Here is a 19,204-nt window from a genome sequence, read left to right as displayed (position 1 = left end):
AAATAATTATATATATATATATGTGTGTGTGTGTGTGTGTTTGCAGGGAACAAACCGATGAAAAACAATGCAAATATCAATTATAATATAGCGATATAGACTTATAATCCAATCAGAATGACTAACAAACTGTCAATACAAGTTAATAATAAAAAAAACTGTGTTTTTTAAATTAAATGCTCTGTTATCAAAAATGATTACAATGTTTATCATAATAATATTATTAACGACTATCCAAACCATTTATCGTTTATTTTCTAAATTCGCTTAAACCGATCTGTACCTACACTGTAGTATTCGGGTTCTGCAAGTGGATCGATTATATCTATAGTCGCCGTGCAATGCAATACCCAATTAAATCAGTAGCAATTACCTTACTTATTTATTTGCTTTTAATATAAGATCATTATTGTAATTATTTGTTATTATTATTATTGAAGAACTCAACTCAATTCTGATTTTAACGCGATTCAAGAACGAAATAAACGAATACTATGACATATGACAACTTTTATCACGCTGGTAAATATGATTTAAATATATGGATATAATATTTTGTTAATAGATTAATGTCGATATAAATCTTTGTGAAATATTATGGATTTTAAAATAAAATTTCTTATTCAGGCATATTTTGTGTATTAAAACAAAATGTACAGCAATAATTATGTATAGTACCTATACATTATATACGTGCTTAAAATGTGTATTCTTTTAATATTCTATAGGTAATAGTTTAAAATCCCTAGGTATTTATTAATTGATTATTCTGTTTTAAAATCCTAGTAAAAAATTTAAATCTTGCACGTGTTAAAATATTATTAGTTGATTGCCATTGCGCATTAAAATTTAATACTAATAATTATAAATTTAATTGAATTAAATTACATTTATAAACTATAGTTGTAATAGTGTTTTATAATTATAAATCATTTAAAATATTTTAGATGCACACGTGACGGAATAAATATTCACAACGCATTATGGTAAAATATTTATATACCAAGTACCATAAAAGCGGTAAAAAAAATATTAAAAAATGTATTTATATATTATTATTTATTGATTTGTATATTTTAAAATATATAACAACATATTAATCTATTATATGTGACCAGGTATGTAAAAATGTGTTAGTTACCGACACAAAATGTATATTGTAAAAATATTATTAATGATAAACTAATGAATTAATATTAAAAAAAATAATAATAACAATTGGTTGGATATTAATAATTGTTATTAAAAATGTATTATTTATTAGACATTGGTAACAGCTTGTTTAATAAATTTAAATAATTTTGTCTAAAATAATAAACCATAAAAACATATGAAAAAGACAATTTTTATTTAATTTCTAAATTAATTTATTAACATTATAAGTGTTATAATAATAATACATGTTATGAGAGACAAAATTGTTTATTAATACTATTACGACTTCTTCAACGCAGTAGGATATTACCTAAGTGTAAAATATATTATGAATTCGATAGTATTACCTATGTCCTTTAGTAGGTATATAAACTGCTCGTTTCAAGGACTCGACAAATAGGAATAGATAAGTAAATACGTAAAACAATCACCAATCGGTAAGGTAAAATAAAGGGTGTTAGGTAAATTTTATAGCAGCAAACTTAGGTTAGACCGTCGTTTATCTATTTTAGATAATATTCGATCATACACTTCCTACCACTGTACGCCAATCGATCTCACACCCTAAAAATATTTGAGATTAAATTTTTCAAGTTCATAATTATTAACAATCATATTATATTGCCAGCTATCAAAATAACGTAATATAATAAATCATCTATAATCCAGAAACATTAACTGTTTATGTTTTTAAGTTGTGATGTATTGATAATAGGGATGATTGTAAACTCTACCAATTTTAATGGCATGTGAACTTTTCCGATGTTAAACTCTCACAGGTCTACTCCAGTACTACCTTATTGGAACATGCAAACTCTCCCGGGTCTACAATATTTCAATACTACTAAGGTATGAGCAGCAGAGGTAAGGGGTATAGGAGCATGGGACATTATTCGACATTCGTATTACATAGTTGGTAACATTAAAATAATTCAGTCCGTCGCCTATCATATCATTTAGCATTTATTCACATTACATTTCCATTTAACTTCACCACTCCATGGTAGTATTGATTGCTTTTGAAAAATAAATACACGTATTTGTTCCGTTAACTTAAAACGTACAAAAAACTTAGTTGAGCCAATATCGTTTTAAATATTTAAATTAAAAATAGGTTAACGGTAATACAATTGATGGTAAATATTTAAAATGATAATCACAATATCTGCAGTGTAGCCGATTCATAATGTAGTAGTGTAGCAATAACATTTAAAACAGCTCAGGAGAGCTTACACATTTCCTTCAGGTAAACATAATATTGACTCGAGACAGTTTACCATCGGGAGAGTTTACTAGTTTTAAAAATCAGAAGAGTGGTCCACCTCCCGATAATAGTTTAGTAGATAAAATAAATCCCCATGGTTTGCTTATTTCCAACATCTTTCTACGATCTACCCATCGCTTAAGAATGAAAAAATAATTTTTATCTTATTTTGTTGTCACTGTGTGTTGATTTTGTTTACGCAAAACAAAGAAACTCCACTAAAGTGACCTGGTAATTCAAAAACAGTGAAAATGTCCTTTATTGTTTGCTTTTCAACCATCGTTTTAGCTGTCGTTATTATTATTAATCTTATTATTATTATTATTATTATTAATATTATTATTATTATTATTATTATTATTATCATTATTACTATTACTATAATTATTATTATTTATTACTATAAATAATATTATTATTGGCATATTATGTACCCACGTTGGAATACACACTTTTAAAATTTTTAAGCTTATACAGTGTCATAATATGACATCAACATTTCGTTGACATTAATATTTTATTGTAAAAAATAGATAAGTATATATGACATGTCTAATTTTTTTTTCTCTAGCTTTACATAATAATATATTAGTTGGAATAGCTAATGACAGTAACAAACACACAATATTATACTTATAATAAATAAATAGATGATAAATTAATTCAACTACTATATACTACCATAATACACGAACATTAACTAACTATATAATATATTTTTATTACATAACATACAAAATTAATTATTAATTATTATTTATGTAACCGCGGTCGAGGAGTTTGGTAACTATATTCGTCGTTAATCCTTTTCACTTATGAGTTCTTCTGCATGTAATTTGTTCAAATCATACTCAGTGATGGCAATGTGTCCTATGGTTTTCTCACAATTGCAGTTTGTTGAATTACTTAAGCACTTAAACCGAAATGCCCCATTTATGTTCAAGTGTTGGCATATTCGGCCTTTTCTCTGTCCACTAATTCTCATAACTATAACAATTACATATTAATTCATTATAATGCACACAAAATGATAGAAACATATAAAATAATATTAAAATAATAAAAATAACTATAAAGTACCTATTATACTAAACACAAAATTAATATGGGTATAGATATTAGATACATAAGATAAAGTTTAGCAATATAATGCTATACGGCACCTACTACACTTACTATGTGCACCTTAACCTATAAATAAACATTGTTTGTGAACTAAATTAACATTCTGGTTGAACGTTACCTAACAAATTGTTACAGAATAGGTACACATTTTTTGTGCATTCAGGGCATTTAAGAAATTCAATGTTAAATTTTATTAAGTGTTTGTCATAATTTAGATAATATAATAATTTTACTATTATGAAATTATACATATTATATATATAATATATTATAGTAGGTATCGGTAGGTTGATGTTTATTAAATTATAAAATTACTATTATTTGGCTGTCGCGTTATTGAAACAATGAAACTATTTTGAACTGATAAATGTTTGTTGAAATAGTTTTGTTCTAATATTTAATCAAAAATAATCTTAAGAAAATGTGAAACCAGAAAATTCGTTTTTATCGTTTAATAACATAACATATTACATTATATTATCTGCCGAGAAACTTTATGTATGAAATTTATATTATAGACAATAATATTATAATAATATAATATGATAATATAAATACTATTTATTTATCGTGTAACCTAACCCGAAGTTATAACAAGCGAATTTGAAACACTATTATTAAAAATATTGTGAGTATTTGTTGAGCTAGATTTATTAATAAAAGCTAAAAAAAAAAAATTGTGAGCTTGTGAGCGTTGTAATTGAATGTTATTTTGTTTAAATATTTTGTTTTTAAAGAGAAGTATAACATTTTTATTTGGTTTGACTGAAAAAAAGGTATGATTGTATTTGGCACTGATGAGTGTTAATTGTTTATATTGATAATTTTTAACATGCATTTGATGACACATTTATTCTAGAATTTTATCTACATTATTTTTTTATTAATTGAAAAATAGAAAAGAAATACATATACTTAATATTAAGATAAAATGAATAATAATTATGGTGGTTGGTTGGTATACACAAAATCAACTCAACGTGATCCAAAATTGAATAATATTATAAGAAAATGTATCTAGGAAAAAGTTAAATATATTTTGTCAATGATGATGACTTAATTAAATCTCATGTAGTCCTGTATAATATTATGAACACGAGTCGTATTTTGGCTTTTGTTGCTCGGCATTATACATTTATCTCTTATGCAGCAACATAATTAAAAATTAAAAATAATTATTAAAATAACACGGATTAGATTATAAATGAAATAATGGCAAGTTGACAATATGATAATTAATAGCACGTGTTTGTCTTTTCTATTATTATTTAAAATCAGAGATTGGAATACACAAATAGGTTCAACATAATAAAAAGCCGACAATCATTAAAGTTGTAGGTAACCGCTCAGCGGTGTGCGTCGCCATTGCATATGTCACTGTAATGGGTGTGTAACATTTGAATTCAATGATAAATCATAGTCTTCTTCTTCTGGCTTTATCTACTCTATCCGCCATCACTACTTCACGCCACTTCTCTCGATCACATACTATACTTCTCCAATCATCAATTCCTATCCTTTTTAGATCTTCCTCGACTACATCTATCCACCTTTTCCTCGGGCGTCCTCGTGGTCTCTTACCGCAGGTTTCCAAGACATTACTGTTTTGGTGATCTTGTAATCACCCTCTCGCATAATGTGCCCAAACCACTGGATTCTCTGCCCACTTATGTAATATTTAATTGGAGTCATTTCTGTTTCTTCAATTAGTTCTTTGTTATACTTTCTTCTCCACATACCGGTGTTCGCGTCTAATTTGGGTCCACATATCACACGCCATATCTTGTTTTCAAAGGTAGTTAGTCTTCGTTCTGTTACGCTTGTAGTCGTCCATGCTTCGCATTCATATGTTAATATAGCTCTCACTATTACTGTGTAGAGTCTAACTTTTGTTTTCTTTGATAGCATTTTACTTTTGAAAAATTTGGATAATGCAAATGACGCCTTCCCTGCTTTTATTATCCTTAATCCAATCGCTTGTGACCATTCATTCTTTGTATTGATACATACGCCAAGGTATTTGAACTCATTAACTTTTTCATATATCCATTTATTCAAGTCGGGGTCCGTGAAATCTGTATTCGTGTCTAATAACTCCATGATCTTTGTCTTTTCGGTGTTTATTTTTAGACCTAATTTTTCTGCTGCTTTTTCTAGAACTTTCGTTGCTTTCTCTGTGTCATCTCTGATATTGCCTATAATGTTTAGGTCATCAGCAAAACCTAGGATTTGAATTTTTTGCTGATTTATTTCTACACCCGTTGCCTCTTTTTGTATCTCTCTGACCGCTTTCTCTAGAGCTAGATTGAACAATACTGGAGATAATGCAGCCCCTTGCTTTAGCCCTGTTTCCACTGTAAATGTTTCGGAGATTGTCTGGTCTATCCTGATTTTATACTGTGTTCCTTCCATACACATTCTGACTAAGTTCCTTAGCTTCTTCAGTATACCAAATTCAGTCATTACGTTGTACAGGCTCTCTCGATATATGCTATCATAGGCTTTTTTAAAGTCTATAAATATCTGCCAGAGGTTTTGTCGAAATTCATATTTCTTTTCTATGATCTGACCTATAATTGTAATTTGTTCAATAGCTGACCTCCCCTTTCTGAAACCATATTGATATTCACCTAGGCTTTCTTCTATATAGGGACTTATACGGTTCAGTAGCACTTTGAAGAATACTTTATATGCCGAGTTTAGGAGCGATATTCCTCTGTAATTTCCACATTCAGTTTTATCACCTTTCTTGTGAATGGATATAATTACTGCTTTTTCCATTCTTCAGGCATTTGTTCTTCTTTCCAAGTCTTTCGGCATATTTTGAATATAACCTTTTGCATTTTTTCGCCCCCGTATTTAATAAGCTCAGCCGGTATATCATCAGATCCTGGAGCTTTCCAGTTCTTTAGACTGTTAATAGCAATCTTGACTTCATCCAATGTTATATCACTAGTCATTGGTTCCGCTGTCTGGTATTGCACGTTTCCTATCGGGTTTACTGGCATTTAGAAGATCTATGAAGTACTCGCTCCATCTTTTAGCTTTATCGCTTGGTTCCATAAGAGTATCTCCATTACTGTCCTTTATTGCCTTTAAGGTTGGGTTGAAATCTTTATACCGTCCAATAGTCTTGAAGAAGTTTCTAATTTTTCCTTGTGAGCGATCCTTTTCAGCTTCTTCCAAAATCTCATTAATGAACTTCCTTTTTTCTCTCTGTATTATTCTCTTACAATTTTTTCTTTCATTGAGAAAAATATTCTTCTCAGTCTGATTCCCAGTTCTTATAAAATCTGATCTTGCTATACGTCTTTTTTCTATGGCTTCTCTACATATCTCATTATACCATTTCTTTTTTCTTACTCTTATTTCCATTTTGCATTCCACCGATGCTTTGCTCCGCTGCTTCTTTTATAACTAGGCTGATCTTGATCCAATCCGTTACTATGTTCTCGGCTCTCCAATCGCTCAGCTTCACATCAATACTCTCTGCATATTTTTTTCTAATATTTTCGTTTTTCAGTAGGTCTACGTTAAATTTCACATTTCTTCTCTTTTAGTCTTTTCATGCCTTGTAATCTGAGTTTGACATTCGATATCAGCAGGAAGTGATCTGTGTCGATATCCGCTCCTCTGTAGCTTCTTATGTTCTTTATTCTGGATCGAAATCTATTATCGATTAATATATTATGATCAATCTGGTTAAGCGTATTACCATCCGGAGAATTCCATGTAGCTTTATGTATATTTTTGTGTGGGAATGTCGTACTTCTCACTACCATATTGTTTGACGCTGTGAATGAGATGAGTCGTAGTCCGTTTCTATTACTTATGGAATTTAGGCTTTCTTTTCCTATTGTCGGAGCATATTGTGGTTCTATCCCACATTTAGCATTTAAGTCTCCTAGCATAATTTTGACGATATTCCCATGTAAACTATCCCATGTTTTTTCCAATTTATTATAAAACTCATCTTTCACTTCATCTTCACTCGTTTCCTTCGGGGCATGTACGCACACTAACGTAGTGTTAAGTGGTGTCGTGTTTAGTTTTAGACATGCCATTCTCTCTGATACTGGTATAAACTCCTTCACATACTTTTCTAGCTTTTCTTGTACTGCAAAGCCACTTCCGAAATGATGTCTATCTGTTAATCCTGAAAAATATACTAAATAATGTCCGACTTTCACTTGTCCTATTTCAGTCCATCTAATCTCTTGTAGTGCAGCTATATCAATATTGTATGTATCCAGTGTATCTACCAGATTCTGGCATGCACCAATTCTAAAAAGGCTTGTTGTATTCCATGTTGCAATCTTTAACTCTGCTGACCGTTTTCCATGTCCAGTATTTAATCCATTTATTTGTGTTCGAGGCTTGATTTGTGATGGTATCGTAACAGTGTTTTTTTTTCCAAGGAAGGGTTGTTAGCCCTTCGCTCAACCCCCAATCTGGAGGACCAGGCTACCCCAACCAATTAAGGTCAGGGTAGGGCTATTGCGGTGTATTTATTCAAATACACCGGGCGACGAGGACGCCACTTTCCCTACGCCAAAACATTTGAATTCAATGATAAATCATAGTATTAAAAAAAAAAGAAATATTTTGAGAAAAGACTGTCTATCAAACTAGGATATTTATTATCCATTTACCTATGTTGCTATTAGTAATTTATTTTTATTTTAGTAGGACAGTAGGTCTAATTCTATCCAAAAACATTGCATATAATATAAGTACTAGCTATGTAATAATTATTCTAATATTATTTACATAGCTTAGATTTTAGAACATTTTCTAATTATTATAGGATAGGCACTGATAAAAATCGCAAAATGGCCTATACATTTGTTTTATTTACTTTAGACTCCGAGTATGAAATTTTATAATACTTTTTTTTGCACATATTTGAATTATTTCAAATTTTAGTGACATTTTTCAAGTTTTGGTGCTATTTTTTGCTAATATGAGTTATATTATATAGATTTATATTGTATTTTCGTAGATCTCGCTTATATTAAATAAAAAATAGTAGAAACATTTTGCAATTTATGTAAATCTAAAATAAAAATACCCATATTTTCATTTCATATTATCATAGGTATATTTTTAAGAGTTCTTGGGATTAGGCGTTGGCCTTTCCACCAGAATAAATATAATTTATTATGACTCCATATAAGTTATATTTATATAGTTCTAAATAAAAATTATTTAATAAATATAAATATTTTAAATTGTTAACAGAAGAATGCATTTAAAAGAATGTTCTTTTTGTCTTTAAAGGTATATGTTTTAGTACTTATTTAAAAGAATTTTAGGTAATATTATAGCTCATATTTCAGTTCTTCAGTATAAAATCTAAGCCCTGATTATTTTATACAATATTAAGTACCAGCTGTTATTAACTTAAATGTCATTGACATGACCCACCATCCTACGATCTTTCACAAAATAATTCACGATTTTGAAAAGTTTTAGTTAAGACTTCAGAAGTGAATCCGTTAAATGGATGCCTAAACTAGTAGAGTTTCTGATCTAGAATAATGGGGATTTCTTGAACATCTAGATGGACATTTATATTTTTAAAACCCAAAAATTACAATTTAAAAAAAAAATACAAGAAATAAAAATAAAAACAATAATATACAGTGGTCGTTTAATCATGTTGTTTATTGTGTTCACTATTTATAAGGATTACCTAAGTATTATTGTTAGTAAATTTGTTTACAATTAAGACAACAAATTATATATAATTGTACCTACTATAAAAATATAAGATTGCAATACAAATGAATTGATAAAAATATAGAAAACTATTTAAATACACAAAGAAGTGTATTTTCATATAGTCACTACCTGTATAAGTTTAATTAATAACTAACTTTTTTGTGATCTAGAAGCGGTGAATGATAAAATATTAAAAGTATTCTTTTTTTATCATCAAAGAATGTCTTTGATACGGTACCACGCCCTATACAATAATAATAATAATATGCATTTTAGCAGCTTTATGCAATAATATTATAATCATATTATTAACCTACATAAAGGTCTGTGATACAGACAATTTATCCAAGTTGAATTCGTCGTCATCACGAGTACAGAAGTTTAGGTAACATAATATATTATAATGCGTCTAGGTAGTCTAGGTACAATACATACACCAAACATGACGGCTGAAAATTAAAAAACGATGAGGGTGTTGACATGTTAAAAAAAATAACTAAAACTAAAAGTAGAGCACGTCACGTATATGCATCTATTTGACTAGACCTTGACACTTCTGTGGTGGCCGAATCTCTATGGTAACAGTCCCGATTCTTCGTTACATGCAAATAGTCATAATCTCACCATCTGAGACCTCGCCAAATCGAATGGGGTAAAATATTAAATAGGTAGGTACAAAACATCGAACCATATATAATAACATATTAAAATATAATATGGTAGGTGGTCAGTCAATCATATTTTGCTGTTAATTCATTATTAATTTTTTTTTTTGCATTTATTCAAACCACGTAGTTGTTAGGTACAATGTGTACGTTATTTTAAAATACATTAATTCATTATCAATCATTACTCATCTATATTAACTTTGTAGATGCCTAATATAATTATTAAATATACCTATGATTATATTTTATGGGCTGCCAAGCTCAGAAACGTTAAATAAAAAACCCTTAGGATTGTAAAGATAACTAATGCCACATATACGATATACTGTGTAATACTATTGATGGTCGTATGATGCGATTGAGCCCGCCCCGTATAAATAAATAATGTAGACTGTAGACACATATGCCTGCTATAATATTACAAATATAATTTATTCTTTTGTATATATTTAGATATATTATATTGTACCTACTCACTTGAGTATTAACATAGCATGTTATTATGATTATATATAACCAGGCCTAAAGATTTATTGGTTTTTACGAACCCTAAATCTCTAATATTATTAATGGGCGCTGTCTTCCTCCGTATCCGTGTAAACTGTGTAATATGTATGATTAGTATTCAGAATTATGTCTTTATTCATCAAATTAGATGTTATTATTTAAGTAAAACGATTTCACTAGTCATTATTAGCACATTCATATAACCTGATGTAAACAAGTTGGATCGAATGCAAACAATCTTCTCGAACTAATCGAAAAAAATGAGACCTTTATTGATTGATTGCAGCATAAAAGCTAAATTCACTAAATTAGCCAATCTCATTTTTCAAAGCATGCCCTCATCAGAAGACTAACTAGCCAAAACATCTTTAATAAACTCATGTTATATTTTACGATAATTTCAGTTTTTTTGTGAATCCCAATGGCCTATGTTATCGAGGGTCTTAAATTAGGGCATGTACCAGTTGCCCCCAAAAGTACCTTTTTTTATACCAATTCCCCCCAAACTACCTAGAGCAAAATGTACCAGTTGCCATCATATTATATATATGATGGCAATATAATAATCGTATTATTATATACGATTATAATATGTAGCATGTAAAATATGGGAGGTAAATATACAAATAATAAATAAAATTATTTATAAAAATAATGTAAAATACCTACCTAGTATAAAATGATAAAATCAAATTTTGATATTCGCAATTATATATTATGATATTGTATTTTGTAATAAAAAATAAATATAATATATTATACAAATATTATGGATAAAATAAAAATTGTATGATTAATAATAGCCTACTACTATAGGTGCAAAGCCAGGATTTTACAAAAACGCGTAAATTTAGGCGCGTCTAAGTGGATAGCCGATTTACATAATTATTATATCTAATTTTTTTTTTTGACAAATTATGCCAAATAATAATAATATTTATTATTTTATTAACTTTTTCATATTATTTTGTTAAAAATTGCCCCATAATTATAATATTTATTATTTTATTAACTTTTTCATATTATTTTGTTAAAAATTGCCACATAATTATAATATTATTATTTCATTGACTTTTTCATATTATTTTATTGGTAATTATTATAAGCATATGAATATTTTCTATAATTTTAAACAAATTATCACATTTAATATGCCACTTATCATTATAACTAGAGCCCGGAATTATATTCTTTTGCATATATTTTTTGAGTCTATGCAGTCAGACGAGGGTTCGAAATCTTTACGAATCATGAAACAGGTGTAATAATGGCAAAAGTTTTTCTTGCATATTTGAGAATATTTCAAGATAAAAGAATATTTTGTATAATAAAGAATATCAGAGAATATATTGATTAATTTGTATAGATGCTCGATATTTTTGGTTGCAGTGACGTAAATAATATAAATTATATTAGGTATGTCCGATAATAGTGATAATTATATGATATTGAAAATATACTATATATTTTATATACCATCGTCCATCGTAGATACGATTGTTATACTCTACGTATAGTAATGTGCTACAATCCACTGTAGTACCTATATAAGATACGTGACTTATTCTATAAGATACCTAACAATGCCCGACAAAAGATGGAATTACAACACAAAAATAGCTAGCTCTAGTCTAGCTCCAATCTTGTATCAGTTGTATCGTTGTATCTATTTATATCAGTTTTTTTTATTATTTTCTTAATTTTGTTGCATATTGAGAATATATTAATAAAAAAGCATATTTTATTATGATTTTTAAAGAATATTGTAAGAAAATTTTGAACTTTTTAAGAGAATATTAGCATCTTATTTCGGCTATTTTTAAAGAATATAATTCCAGGCTCTAATTATAACTATATTTATTTATGAATCTTTTATTTCTATCGTTTTATACTATTTTATATTATTTTTATAAATAATCATATTTATTATTTTTATATTTACCTTCCCTATTTTGAAGGCTATATTATATTGTAATCGTGTATATATTAACATGTGAGGCCTGTGAGGGTAACTGGTACATTTGGTCGAGGGCAACTGGTATATTTTAAAAATCCCGATAACAGCCGTGTGGGGCAATTGGTCAACACCCTTAAATTAATTTGAAAAAAATAATAATAACCACTTGATCCACAATAGAATAGTTCAAGTACCTTACTATATTGTGGCAACATATTAATCAAACATGCAGTTTACTCGGAATATACTGGAACACTGAGACAATGTTAAAATAGCACTTTTACAATTTTGTTGCGAAAGACTGAGGAAATTATAACCGGCTAAGTAGGTACCTACCAATTACCATCTAGATTATATAAGTAGTTTTAAACTTAATCCATCATCGATTTACGTCTGGGGCAGTCACCGATTTCGAAAGTGATCTTATTTAATTTGGCCCAAAATAGATATATATTATACATAAGTTCCTTTTTTTGTTTTTACCTCGACAAATTAATGGTTTATCCCATCAAAGCTGACGTTACAGTTGTATAAATAGTACATAATTCAAAGCTTCGAGGTTTTCACTGATTTTGGAAGAGCTCGTATTGTAATACCTAACTGCAGGGAAAAGTCGATAGAAACGAATCAAAGCCGATAAATGTAAATTAATTGTACTATATATACAACATAAATTTAGCGTAGTAGTAATATAAAGTAGTAGGTGTATATAGTATAATATAAGTAGCGAAAATTATGAATTTGTCATTTATCAGCTAACAACAATCACCTACAAAGTGAACATATTAAAATAGATACCTATGTACGCATAGGTAGGTACAACTTTGCCTACCATACGGTACCTATACGTCTAATTTTATGACCAAAGAAAAAAACTAATATAAACAATAACCGTGGAGGGAAAAACATAAAATCATTTGAAACCACCTACTTTGAATTAAATATGAATTCTACAATGTTATATTTATTTTATATTTGAATCAATTCTGTCATGTTTCATGACTGATAAAACAACTCTAATTTCGTCTCCATAAATATTAATATACAATATTATTACTATTATTTTTTTCATCGTATATATACGGTTAACATTAGGTATATCATTATTACTATATGACGAATTAGTTTGAAAACAATCAATATTCGTGGAGAACGTTTACAAAGTAAAGCATAATAATGGGATCATAAAAACGGCAATTAAAATAATTATAGCGTTATGGTTAAGTCATGTCAATGGCCAGCTATATTATACAGTAAACTTATCAATAAATATTAAATAGGAAGTTATCATTTCCCAGATCACTTAAATATAATAATATTATCGTGTTGAACATAAAATAATATTATAAAAACGACAAAAACTTAATCTTTGTAGTTTGTTTACTATAGTCTATAATATTCTTACATAGCGTATATTTTTTCCACGTTGTGAAATTCAAATTTCATGGATACTTGTTCAGTATTAGGAGATAATTCAATTTTAAACATAATTTTGAGCCTATACAATATACGTTCTTTAATATTTACTATATTTTTAATATAATAATATTATTAAAGACTCAACTACAAATACTTAGATACAACTCTATAGTATATTTATAACATACCTCGTCGTATTCAAATAACATGTTTCAAGACATACCAGCTAAGGTGAAATATTATAATTGTATCATCGTAAATTATATTTTAACAATTTTAACTAGGTACCTATGTTTTCGTTGATTATTTCACTATTAAGAATCGTTTTCCAAAACCATTCTTTTTTTTTTTTTTTTGAAACAATAATATCCTTGATTTATTTGTTGATTTTTTTGGTTATTATATTTTAATACCGTAGATATTAAAAACAATTATTACTTAGTTATACAGTATCCGTGTACCGTCTTGAAATACTAAGAATTTCATTTTCTGAAAATGTTTTGTATTAGCTGTTATAATTGATCAATTTTGTTATTATTCATGTCTATATTTTGTTCTTGTACCTAGTGGCCAAAGTTTAATAATTTTTTTTAAATCTTGTTGAAAGAGTTACTATATGTTTAATGTTTAATCAATAATTACTAATTCTAATGTATATTGTAAAATTTTTACCAGTGTAATATACATATATATGTGGAGTGTATTAATTTTCTGTGCATGGTTGGTACTTAGATATTGAATGTTGGATATTTGTTTTGTATTATATCCTTGCTCAATTTTAAAAGAAATATTATTTTAATTATCTAAAGTACCAAAAACTTAATAAAATACCAATATAGTTTTTTTTTTACTGGCAGTATATTCGTATCATTGTATACCTAAGTATTTTGTGTGATATCTTGGGATTTTTAACATTTATAATTTCTGTTTTATAGTTGTTTCATACGTATCATTCCATATAGACACACCACAATTAATTATAGAAGCGATTCCTTGATATCCCTTGATATTCCTTGAACACCACTATACGTTACAATTCAGTACCATCGTCACTATACTAATCGTTTTTACATCTTTAAAATACTCATACCTCGCTTAAAAATTAAAATATAATAAAAAAGCCCATGAGGTTGTCATAAGATAATAATCTTACCTTTAAATTTTATAAGAAGTCAATTCACTTTAAATTTTAAACTCACAGAGCTACACGTGATCTGCTTAGTGTAAAATTTGACATGTTATACACTTGTCATTGTAGGTACTTATACCTGCACTCTGCAGTCTGCAGTATTATATAGTAATAAAATGATAACATGCAGCGGTGTTCTCAGGGGAGAAGGGGGACTTAGGGGTTATATCCCCCACATTGTCTTTTTTCCTACCTACAGAAAACAACTTATTAGTTATAAGAGCAGTTTTGAGTCATTACTTAGTATTTTTTTATTAGTTATTAGCAAAAAGTTATTGTAAAATGTATTATTATTTATAAACTCCCCCTCCCCTATGAAAATTTCTGGGCACAACATAAGTTAACATGTTATGAGAAAAAAAATTGTAATAATAAAGAAAAAAGTGTTAAAATGGTACAACAAACGCGTTCAGAGAATTATTTTTCCTATGAGCATGTTATAATGTATATATGCAACCGCGAAATATATCATGTTCTCGGTAAATCGAACATTCACGATAGGTACATAATAGTAGTAACAATAATAATAATATAATGTTTTACGGCGTTGTGTTCAAGCGGAGAAAAAATAAATATATTTTTGCCAATTTTCGATAGACGTCTATATTAATAATAATTGTAACAACAAGTACACTGCAGTGGCTCCTGTGGTGCAGACAACATTATTATACCTATTATACTTAGTACCCGTAACTCTGTTTTAAGGTATTATTATTTAATGTGTGTTTTTTTTCTATCCGTTGATAAAGTTCAACAGGTGGAGGAGGAGGAGGAGGAGGAGGAGGAGGAGGAAGAGGCGGTACAGATGGAACCGTTTTCGGATGACAATAAGAGACATGGTCGAGAAGACACGCAAGACAACGACGAATACGACGAGAATGACAAGCTAATAATGTGCCGGATTTGCTATGACGGTATATATGCACATATAGATACTACACTATATACGGGGTGATTTATGAAGCGTAAAACACTCATCATTTCAAAAAGTGTAAATGTTTTTGAAAATGTAATTTTACATAGCTTCAAGTCGTTTACAAAACAACGTTTTTATTAAAAAATTATATTTTTAACATTTTTTTATCACTATAATTTTTTAAGTATTTTACTTTTTTGAATGACAGCATTTAGTTTTAATTTGATATTCCAAAACAGAATATTTTTCTAAGTATTTCGATACATAAAAATTGAATTTAGGGCAAGTAGTTTACGAGATATAGCCATATAAGTATTTAAAGTATAGATGAGCGGAGTAGAGTGGTACGGGGTTAACCTGCGACATATTTGTCCACCACTCCGCTCATCAAAACTTTAAATATTTATAACTCATAAACTACTTGCCCTAAATTCAATTTTTATGTATCGAAATACTTAGAAAAATATTCCGTTTTGGAATATTAAATTAAAACTACATGTTGTCATTCAAAAAAGTAAAAAACTTAAAAATTATAGGGATAAAAAAATGTTAAAAATATAATTTTTTAATAAAAACGTTGTTTTGTAAACGACTTGAAGCTATGAAAAATTATACTTTCAAAAATATTTACACTTTTGGAAATAATGAGTGTTTTACGCTCCATGAATCACCCTGTATACTAATATTGAGTTCTAAGTAGTAATAAAGGTCGTGGACATTTTTTTCACTGTGTCCATGTTTCTCGAAAAAATTATTAATTTTGTTTTTTTTCTCCGATAGAAAATTAAGAATATATAATAAACATATTTTAGTCATACTAATTATACGAATCAAAATAAAAGAAAAATACTTTTGAATTATTAACAGTTATTTTTTTTATAATAAATATTATATTATATTTTCATCGAATTACATTTAATAAAAATAAAAAAGTGCTAAATAGGCAAAAATATCAGTTAAATAATTTAATATTTGTTGGAAATCCATAACCAACCTTTTTTTCTGTGGTAAAAAATTTATGCACATTGGATGAAAACAATATCTCATTTTTGGAGGTAAATGTACCCACCCGAAAGTAGGTAGCTTTACTGGGGAAGGCTAAGATATCATAACCTATCATTCGCTTAAAAATTTGATTTGAAACTTGAACACCGTGATCTCTATATTATCCTATCAAATTTCGCATACGATCATTAATATATTAATATGTTAAAATATTTTAATATTCAATTAAACTAGTTAAAATAGGCTTAAGTACTAATGTACTTTAATAAGAAATATGTTTACTTGGGGCATGATGATGAATGTTATCAAAATATTTTCAGATTTAAAAATTATTATCGTTTAGGCGTTTAGGCAATATTAAAACATAAATAAAATTATCTGGTAAAATATTTTTTTTTATTTTATAAAAATTATGCAAAAAAATGCATATTATAAAATATAAAAATAAAGTTAATATTTTTTTTAATTTAAAATGACAGCATACGGAAGTTTGTAAGATAATTTAAGATAATTAATAAAGTTAAAGCAAAGAAGCCAGGGGTGGACCTATGAAAGGTTTTGGGAGGTTAGCTAAAGCTAACCCACAATTTTTTCCTAAATAAAATGTGGCCCCTTAAAATGACAAAATACATAACATTATTATTCAAAAAAAAAAATAAAAAATGTACACTTATAATCATTATTCAAGGCAATAAAAATTTATAAAATTTACACAGATTCAAGAAGATTTCTATAAAAATATATTAATATACTTAAGTATATTATAATGGATACCTACAAAGTGATTTTTGAAGTATACTCACCCCCATTTTTTCCTTAACTAGTACATTTACTCAAATTCCGATTGTTAGAATTTTCAAGTACACCATATTTTCAAATTTCTGATACATTTTATATATCTTAAGGTTAGGTTAAGTTAATTATCCTGTGGTGGTACCAACTTCTATTTTTTAATTTAGAACCCTCTTTTTTTACTGAAAATTATCAAGTGGATAATTTTTTCGTTAATTATGATGTACCTATCTAAATCAATATTCTAATGAGTAGATTCTGATATAATAAAATGTTTATACAGGAATAATAATCTTTAAAAAATAGTTTTATAAAAATAAAAACCATATGTAAAATTATAGATATAGTATTTATTATACTTGGATCATTTTTACGAATTATTTATAGGTATAAATAAATCAATTGTAATTTATAACTTTTTCAAATCATCTAAGCTCCCTATCTACTTACACTTATTACCATAGACATATTATCCTTAAGGAACAAGGTTACATAACTCAAAAACTATTAGTTTGAATTTTGATTTAGATACATAAAAGTTCTCGAAAAAAAAATCTGCTTATAAATAAAAAATATATAAGGTTCCTACTTGAAAAACTGAAGTTTGTAAAATTTAAAATTTATTTAAGTAATATTTAGTTATGACTTATGTCATATAAATAATTGTATTGAATGTTGGTATCAAACTGTGATATAAATAATAAATAGTTAATAAAACTATTAAATAAATATGTAATAACTTTATAATAAATATTAAATAGCTGGTTAAAGATGCTAGCGTTTCTACACAGTGACCATCGTAAATGAGGCAGACCGGTATAATATCCTAAGTACGTCACTGATAGTAACAATACTATTAAAGTAATTACTATAGGTACCTAATATTCAATAAATATATAAAAGAAATTTATATATATATAATTTTATCGTTAGTAAATGTCTTATGATATCAATATTTTAATATTTGTGTTGGGAAAATATTTATTATAATTGAACAAAAATCTGTATGAGTACGTGGGATACCTATTTGAGCTTTGAATCCCATAAATAACACTTCTGAGCTCTGCTCATAGCTTATTATAATAATATATACTTATTCCCGATTTAAATATAGGTAGGTATTATTAATATAATTATTGCCTATAATGACAAAAAAATTTAAATATAAAATATAAATATTACGCATCAACACGTGTTGTTCATGAGTAGCGTGGTGTTTTTGTCTTATTCGAAAAATTAACAGCTACAAAATATAATACTAAATAATACCGAATTAAGTTATCAAGTATGATTTGTCATTCTGTGAATATAATGATATTATAACTATTATGTTATTTAATTGTGCTCATTGATTTGATGAATTTACAACATGATAATATAAAACATAATATCACCTTACTTATATCGAGATCAAATAAACGAAAATAAAACCAATTATCAAAAAAAGTTATCTATAAACACAATTATTTTATAAATATATTTG

The 19,204-nt window shown here is 27.5% G+C and overlaps 1 protein-coding gene across 1 annotated transcript in view; it reads left to right on the top strand.

Annotated features, from left to right (window-relative positions):
• The first annotated feature begins 260 nt into the window (after nucleotides 1-260).
• Nucleotides 261-19,204, top strand: part of LOC149054464 (E3 ubiquitin-protein ligase MARCHF2-like) — a 32,851-nt gene continuing 13,907 nt past the window's right edge. The window contains exons 1-2 of the mRNA XM_089230072.1: nucleotides 261-522; nucleotides 15,758-15,922. Of these exons, the coding sequence (XP_089086198.1) occupies nucleotides 495-522; nucleotides 15,758-15,922 (193 nt within the window). The 5' untranslated portion in view covers nucleotides 261-494. The remainder of the gene's footprint in view (nucleotides 523-15,757; nucleotides 15,923-19,204) is intronic.

Source organism: Diuraphis noxia, unplaced genomic scaffold (assembly GCF_037042655.1).
Source record: "Diuraphis noxia isolate RWA-SAM2 unplaced genomic scaffold, SU_Dnox_SAM2 contig0006, whole genome shotgun sequence".
NCBI lineage: Eukaryota > Metazoa > Arthropoda > Insecta > Hemiptera > Aphididae > Diuraphis > Diuraphis noxia.
Note: the sequence above shows the minus strand (reverse complement) of the source record. Positions and strands in the feature narration are given on the sequence as shown.